Genomic DNA, 8,605 nt, shown 5'->3' on the forward strand with positions numbered 1-8,605 from the left:
TTTTTCTTCACTAAAAGGTAATGCAACATGTGGATGGATGATTATTAAAAAATAATAATAAAGGATGATTATTAAAAAATAATAATATTTTCCATAAACAAATATATTATTCCTCTTTCACATTTTATTCCAGCTCTAAGTCTGCTCTATATAAATTTTCTCTCTCTGCTCTCTCCCATGGCCAATCACTGAATAAATGTGACTTTCTTATGTGAAAGGGACGCTATATCGTCCCATGCTAAAATCTAGGCAGATTTTTCTTCACTAAAAGGTAATGCAACTTGTGAAACATGTGGATTAATTGAAATATAATATATCACAAGGATTGTTAACGACGAGTTAATGATAATTGCTTTTAGTATTTTTTTTTAAATTAATTTATTAAAAATATAAATTTTTAGAGATTTATTTATCAATTTATTCAAAGAAGACATAATTACGTGTGAATTGCCTTTGTGCAGAACTTTCAAAGTATGAATTGCCTTTGTGCAAAACTTTCAAAAGTATATTCATGTCTCCTACGCTATCCCTAGTACTCGTGCTACTCGACTAACTTTCCTCTAATAATTTGCATCACTCATTCATATCCACACAAGTTTTTTCATATCATGCATCATTATCTATCACTACCACATCATTCATTTATATAATTACTTACAACAACATAGGATGTTCACCAACAACTCTGATTAATTGTCTTGAACCATGCCACCAATAATGTTCCAAAATACTACTATTGTCTTAACATTCCTTTGTGTCCTTATTCTAAAACTCTCTTCAGCTGATCAAAACATTGAAGCAGATGCACTCTTAAAGTGGAAGGCCACACTTGAGAAGCAAAGCCAAGTTATGTTATCATCTTGGAACAACGGCACAAGTCCATGCAGATGGAAAGGAATTCAATGTGACAAATCAAAGTCAATCTCAACCATCAATCTTGAAAACTTTGGACTCAAAGGTACACTTCACAGTCTTAGTTTCTCTTCATTCCCCAACCTCATTTCCATAAACATCTACAACAACTTGTTCAATGGAACCATTCCACCACAAATTGCTAACATGTCCAAAGTTAACAGCTTGAACATGTCTTCAAATCTTTTTGATGGTTCTATCCCTAAAGAGTTGTGGACATTGAGCAGTTTACAGAGTCTTGATCTTTCTTTGTGCCATCTAAGTGGATCAATCCCGGGTTCCATTTCGAATTTGGCCAACTTATCATTTCTAGATTTATCTGACAATCACAATCTGTCAGGCCAGATTCCACCTGAGATTGGTAAACTAAACAAACTTGTGTTTCTTGGGATTGGAAACAATCAAATCTCTGGCTCCATTCCCCAAGAAATTGGAATGTTAACAAAGCTTGAGTATCTTGAATTATCAAGAAACACTCTCTCTGGTACTATCCCTTCAACAATTGCTAACATGAGCAGTTTAAATAGGCTTTACCTTGCTAATAACACCTTGTTTGGGCCAATCCCAGCTTCCATGTGGAACATGTCTACCTTGTCATGGCTAAACCTTTATAATAACCAACTTTCTGGATCAATCCCTGCTTCAATAGAAAACTTGGTCAACCTGGAGTTACTTGAAATTGAGAAGAACCATTTTTCAGGATCCATTCCTTCCACAATTGGAAACATGACAAAGCTCACCTGGATATTTCTTCGCCACAATAATTTTTCTGGCGAAATTCCTAGCTCCATTGGTAATTTGATCAATTTGATCACCCTTGCTCTTCAAGGAAACAATCTATCAGGAGCTATTCCTGACACAGTTGGAAAGTTGAAAAGCCTATTCTCTTTAGAATTGTCTGCCAACAAACTCAGTGGTAGCATTCCACAAGTTATCAATAACCTTACCAACATGGTTTACTTTTTGGTAGAAGAAAATGATCTATCCGGCCACTTGCCACCTCAAATTTGCTTAGGTCGTTCATTAGGATACTTGATGGCTGGTAACAATCATTTTAGTGGTCCAATTCCAAGTAGCTTGAAGAACTGCTCTAATCTTGCTAGAATAAGGTTAGAGTATAACCATTTGGAAGGAGACATAACACAAGACTTTGGCATTTATCCTAATTTGAAATTCATTGACCTGAGTGACAATAAATTATATGGCCAAATTTCGCCAGATTGGGGGAAGTGCCAGAATCTTGAAAACTTGATAATATCCAACAATAACATTTCTGGTGGCATACCATCAGAAATTGGTGAACTTACCAACTTGGGAAGACTTCACCTTTTCTCCAACCAATTAACTGGAAAGATTCCAAGAGAATTGGGAAATATGAAAAGCCTGCTTGAATTCAAGATCAGTGACAACCATTTCTCAGGAAATATTCCAGCAGAAATAGGACTATTGCATGATCTTCAAATCTTGCACCTTGGAGGAAATGAGTTGAGTGGCAATATACCAAGACAAGTTGTGCAGTTACCCAACTTGTTGGAATTAAACTTGAGCAACAACAAACTACAGGGAAGCATCCCCTCTGACTTCCGGTCGTCGCAGCCTCTGTATTCTCTTGATCTTAGTGGGAATATGTTGCATGGACAAATACCAATAGTGCTTGGAGAGTTGAAACAATTGAAATTGTTGAACCTCTCTCACAACAATCTTTCTGGCACCATTCCATCAAGTTTTAATGGTATGTCAAGCTTGATTTCTGTCAACATATCATACAACCAGTTAGAAGGGCCACTTCCAGACAATAACCGAGCCTTTCAGAATGCTACGATTGAATCATTGAAAAATAACAAAGGCTTGTGTGGTAATATCACTGGCTTGGTGCCATGCCCAAGCAGCAGTCCTAGCCGTAAAAGTCACAAGGTCATGTTATTGGTATTACTTGTTATATTTGGAGTACTAGTACTTGTGCTTTGTATGGCGGCTGTTTCATTGTACTTTCTTTGTAGAAGTGCTAGAAACAAAGACAACTCAGCTAAAGAAGTGCAACAAGTAGAAGAACAGTTTTCCATATGGAGCCATGATGGGAAAATGGCGTTTGAAACTATCATTGAAGCTACCAATAATTTTGATGACAAACATCTCATTGGAATTGGAGGGCAAGGATCCGTTTACAGGGCTGAGTTGCCTTCAGGAATGGTTGTTGCTGTGAAGAAACTTCATACTGAATCAGATGCAGAGGATAAGTCCAATTTGAAAGCTTTTGAGAATGAGATTGAAGCATTGACAGAAATGAGGCACCGCAACATCATAAAGCTATATGGATTCTGCCAGCATTCTCGGTTCTCTTTTTTGGTTTATGAATTCTTGGAAGGTGGCAGTTTGGATCAAGTATTTGGCAATGAAGCAAAAGCAAGTGCATTTGATTGGATGAAGAGGGTGAATGTGGTTAAAGGAGTTGCTAATGCTTTGTCATACATGCATCATGATTGCAAACCCCCTATGGTTCATCGCGACATATCAAGCAAGAACATTCTGTTGGACTCAGAATATGAAGCTCATGTCTCTGACTTTGGGACTGCTAAGTTTTTAAAGCCAGATTCAAATTGGACCACACTTGCAGTCACCTATGGTTATGGGGCTCCAGGTAAGTCCATTATTTTTACCTTTTATTTGTACTTTTTAAATTATCTCAGTTTATTACTGCACTTTTGTATTATGACTTTAAACTTGAATTATTAATGTAGAGCTAGCTCAGACTATGGAAGTGACAGAGAAATGTGATGTATATAGCTTTGGAGTTCTTTGTTTGGAGATCCTCATAGGAAAGCATCCAGGAGATTTGATCAACTCATTGTTGTCACCATCAACAGCATCAATAACATACAATTTGTTATTGGTTGATGTCATAGATCATAGACCTCCTTATCCTAAGAACTCAATTGTTGGGGAAATCATGTGGATCACGAAGTGGGCACTTGAGTGCTTGAGTCAAAGTCCACAATTTCGGCCAACCATGCATCAAGTTTCTAAAGAGCTTATGATGGGAAAAGCACCTTTACCTGATGACCAATTTCCTATGATCAGGATTGGACAACTCAATGAAGAATGGGAAACTCCACTTATTTGATTGATCTCAATTTGGGGGAGACTCAGTTCACTGGTTTGTCCCCCACCAAAGGAGATAGGCTTGTTGAGTCAGAACGCATGAATAAAAGTAAAGCAATGTCATTATTAACTTTTCAATAACAATAGAGGAAAGTTATCATTAGCGGTTCAATTAGTCCCCATCAAAGAACATACTTTCTGATAACAGTATACAAAGAAAAGGTGATCTATCAATGAACTCAATTATTAACTTATAAATTACAGTACATGAAATAGATACCATTGTTCAATTCTTGACGCCTTTTTCACCTTATCAAAATTTTTCGAGCATAATGTTTGGATACTGAAACTTAATCTAAGCTTTTAGATTAATAATTAGATAATAGTACGTACAACAATTTTTACTGCATACACCAACACACAATTCTTGAAGCGGAAAAATAAATACATGACAAACAGATAATCAGATATCAAGCTCGCATCTACCAATAATTATTTCACATATTCTAACACCCAAATTCAGAAGAGTTGTCATCACCTTCGGCGTTGGACTGTAATGGGACTCCTAACTCTGTGTTTTCCATCTGTCCACAGCAATTCTCCAAATTGATACTTATAAAGCTTTATCACACTTGAAGCTTGTATAGTAATTCGAAATGTTTTCTTCTCATATATCTTTGTGAAAGTTAATGAGTTGGGCACAATAGTAATTTTGCATCCATCTAATTTGGCAGTTGCAATATATGTGCCTGGGGGACCAACATTGGTGAGTGTACGAGTAACTGTTATCGGACTCAACTTAAGATTTGGCAACGTGATTGAAGGGTAGTTTAAGTCATTAATGCTGTGAGTTCCTTTGCAAGTGAAAGTCCTGTTGAAATTAAGAGCTGAAATGGCTTCTTGATTGTATCCAGAAGCACATAAGAAGTTCAAATAATCGTTAAGGTGCAGATCATAAACAAGTCCCGGCTCTATTGCAAGATTGGGTTGAACATGCCCTGATCCATAATCAAAGGGAGTCGCTAGCTTGTTCTTAAATGCATCTTGAATTGGCTTGTTTGTGTTGTCCTGTGTAGTTGCTGAAGGAGACACATAACAATAGGTAATTTTCTTAAAACAAAAAATACTTATAATATGACATGCATAAATTTTGACACAATTTTTCAGTGCAAAAAATATCATATGATAAGCTAACCACCTTATATTTTTGAAAATGGTATCAATGGCTGTAGGTTGTGAAGACTTGTGAATAGAACAGAGAGAGAACACAGAGATTTAGAAAGATAACTTGATGATCATTATTGTCTTAATTAATTGTAGAGAGTAGAGAGTGATGTACATCATTACATATATGTAAGCTATTGTGACTTGTTCATCAAGTTGTGATCTTTAGTTACTAACAATAACAGCCAGCCACTAATGCTAGCTGCAACTGATTCCAACTACTTCTAACAACCTCTAATTACTTTATCAGTCTTCTTATATATCAGTTGACCTCTTATCACCATATTTCTTTTGAATATTTTGGAGAATTTCTTCCCTGCCTATACAATAATTCAGAATATTGGTGGTATTCATTAATTATTTGTCCTTAATAATTACCATGTGTCTATTAACTCAAATTCTAAAATTATTTGGATTTTTTTATTGATTTCTGAAAAATGTGATTTAGTAGTAGTTAATAATTCAAAAAAAAAAAAATATAAAGAACCAAAGTAACTCCCAATAGTTTATATATAACTCTGGGATAATTATAATAGAGTTTAAAACATTGGGTATGTGTATAAATGTTTTGTATATGTTAATGGCCCTAATGGTTAACAAGGTTTGAATGGCTTGGTTAATTATCGGGGACAGGAAGGATTAATGTGAAATGATATGTTAAAGTTTAATAATTGAAATAAGACACACATAAAAAACGAAAAAGTTGAAAACATATTTAAATTCAAAGATAAGTGTACAAAATAAATTGAATGAAGGATAAGGGAAATTACCAGTAGTCATGATGGCAGATTTGATAGCTGCTGGACTCCAAGTAGGATGAAGGGTTCGGAGAAGTCCAGCTATACCAGCGGCATGAGGACAAGACATTGAAGTTCCTTGAAGCACATTAAACCTAAACCCACGACGATTATCAGATAGAAGGTCTGATGCACTTGCGAATAATGAATATGATGCAAGTATGTTCACTCCAGGCGCAGTCACATCCGGCTGATGAAAACCACCACAATATCAAGGATTCAGGGGACCATACTATATACAGTTAATAACGAATCAAATGAAGTGAGTATCTTAAGACAACCTTGAGTATTGATGGTTGAATCTTATTGGGTCCCCTGGAGGAGAAGGAAGCCATAACTGGAGCTGGCTTTATTCCATAAACTGTTGTCGCTGATGAGAACGTTAGTGTCTCATTAGACGAGCTCGCTGCAGGAGCCCTGCAATATAAGCATAGTTAACATACATGAGGATCTGTGATATGGATATTACTTTGATTGGTATTGACACTTACGTGGCAGTTGTAAAGTAAGTAGGATTTGTAGTTGGTTGAGAAGAGGGAGAGCCGCCTTTATGTACATCATGATCGCCAACTGTTGACAAAACATGAGGCTCGGCAAGAAGAGTATTCCCATTTTGCTGTTGATTGCGCAAGAACATTCCTTTTGCACCTGCATTCTTCGCTTCTTGCCCCTCTGCAACCGATTTTATTTTACCTTCTCTAAAGCATGACACTATCTTCCCCGTTATTTTCGCTGGGTCCAGTGTTCCTGGCCTACAAAATTGACTGCCACAAAGCAACACAACAATGAACAAATTAAAAACGATAAGAATTCGTTCAATAACAAGAAAGTGCTAATTGTACAGTTGTACTTACGCATCTCGGTTTGACGCATTAGCAAATTTACCAGCTGTAGAATCAATCAGAGGAAAAGCCTGGTTTTGTGGCAAGTTTACGAAAAGACTCGCACCCTAGGTAGAAAAAAATTAAACCGTAATTTATTAACTCAAATAATTTATATACAACTCTTGTGTTACTATTATAAATAAGAGTAATTACCCAAATCAGTCCCTAGGATTTTAGAATCGGACATTTTAATCTCCAAGAAAAATTAATACACGGATCAGTCCCAAGGTTTTACTTCGGCAGACAAATCAGTCCCCAAGGTTTTACTCCGGCAGACAAATCAGTCCCCAGTTCATTTTCCGGCAGAGTAATTACCCAGATCAGTCTCTAAAGATTTTAAAAACGGACATTTTAGTCCCCAAGAAAAACTAATGTACAAATCAATTTTATTTTATTTTATTTTATTTTTGGACGGGGGACTATTATGTCTAACAGAGAGAAACGTTGGGGATTGATTTGTACATTAGTTTTTCTTGGGGACTAAAATGTCCGTTTTTAAAATCTTTGGGGACTGATCTGGGTAATTACTCTACCGAAAAATGAACTGGGGATTGATTTATCTGCCGGAGTAAAACCTTGGAGACTGATCTGTGTATTAATTTTTCTTGGGACTAAAATGTCCGATTCTAAAATCCTTGAGGACTGATTTGGATAATTACTCTATAAATAAATACCTTGATTTGTTGACCGTTAGCGAGAGTGATGGTACTAGTAAAGTCCCTATCAATGGTGCTAGCAGCAATTGTGAATACCCAAGGAGCCACGTTAAGAACGCTTCCTGGTGTGGGTCCATCATTCCCTGCAGAAGCAACGAACACAACGTTTCTAGAAACTGCATGGAAGGCACCAATGGAGACTTCATCAGTGAAGATATCTTCGGGGTGGACTAAGTACTGGCCACCAGCGGAGAGTGAGATGATGTCAACACCGTCGCTTATGGCCTGGTCTATTGCGGCCAGCACATCGGCGCCATAGCAACTGGCTGAGTCAGTTAGCGACCAACAAACCTTGTAGGATGCAACTCTGGCTCTTGGGGAGCCACCTTTGGCGGTTCCATTGCCAACTCCAAAGACGTTGGCACCTGGCACGAAATTGCCGGCAGCCGTTGATAGAGTGTGGGTCCCATGACCCACAAAGTCGCGCGCTGTGCGTAGCAATGGGTTTAACTTGCCGTTGTAGACCTCGAAGGCAGTATTGTAAAATCTTGCTCCTATTAACTTCCTGTTTATACAATCCACGTTTATTTCGTTACATTGAGCATAAATTACATAAGATCTTGGTAATAATTAAGCTAAGCTTCAATTAATTAAGAAAGCACGTAGGGCACTAACCTGTTGCAAGGGTTTCTCTTGTTTTTGGGTATTTGACAAACGTTACCCCCGCGCCATTTTGATGGGACGGGGCCATATCCCCTGTCACTGAAACTCCTCAATTCTGGCCAAACTCCTGCTCAAGGTGAAACAGTTACACTAGAGACACTATTAGTGAATTTCGATATATATTTTTATATTTTGATTCTAAGACTCTAAATTTTATCGTGATGTTCCCATACATGCAATGATAATGCCATAGAATTTAAGAACAATCGTACAATGACACAATGGAAATTAAAATAGTGATTTTTAACTAATAAATAAAACAAATTATTTTAATACTATCTTTTAGTAGTTAATAATAAATTGTTAATTA

General features: G+C 36.9%; 2 protein-coding genes and 1 long non-coding RNA gene across 3 annotated transcripts in view; 2 read left to right on the forward strand and 1 right to left on the reverse strand.

Annotated features, from left to right (window-relative positions):
- Positions 534–4,508, forward strand: LOC107635236 (MDIS1-interacting receptor like kinase 2-like). The gene is made up of 2 exons (XM_016338641.2): positions 534–3,550; positions 3,651–4,508. The coding sequence occupies exons 1-2, from the start codon at positions 706–708 to the stop codon at positions 4,031–4,033; spliced, it is 3,228 nt and encodes a 1,075-aa protein (XP_016194127.1). The 5' UTR covers positions 534–705; the 3' UTR covers positions 4,034–4,508.
- Positions 4,347–8,605, reverse strand: part of LOC107635239 (subtilisin-like protease Glyma18g48580) — a 10,029-nt gene continuing 5,770 nt past the window's right edge. Inside the window, exons 5-11 of the mRNA XM_016338646.2 lie at positions 8,248–8,362; positions 7,591–8,137; positions 6,887–6,981; positions 6,524–6,796; positions 6,314–6,449; positions 6,006–6,222; positions 4,347–5,090 (exon numbers count right to left, since the gene is read on the reverse strand). Of these exons, the coding sequence (XP_016194132.1) occupies positions 4,546–5,090; positions 6,006–6,222; positions 6,314–6,449; positions 6,524–6,796; positions 6,887–6,981; positions 7,591–8,137; positions 8,248–8,362 (1,928 nt within the window). The 3' untranslated portion in view covers positions 4,347–4,545. The remainder of the gene's footprint in view (positions 5,091–6,005; positions 6,223–6,313; positions 6,450–6,523; positions 6,797–6,886; positions 6,982–7,590; positions 8,138–8,247; positions 8,363–8,605) is intronic.
- Positions 4,989–5,791, forward strand: LOC110271318. The gene is made up of 2 exons (XR_002361923.1): positions 4,989–5,113; positions 5,244–5,791. It is a non-coding gene; the product is annotated as an uncharacterized LOC110271318 (long non-coding RNA).

Source organism: Arachis ipaensis, chromosome B04, assembly GCF_000816755.2.
Source record: "Arachis ipaensis cultivar K30076 chromosome B04, Araip1.1, whole genome shotgun sequence".
Classification (NCBI taxonomy): domain Eukaryota; kingdom Viridiplantae; phylum Streptophyta; class Magnoliopsida; order Fabales; family Fabaceae; genus Arachis; species Arachis ipaensis.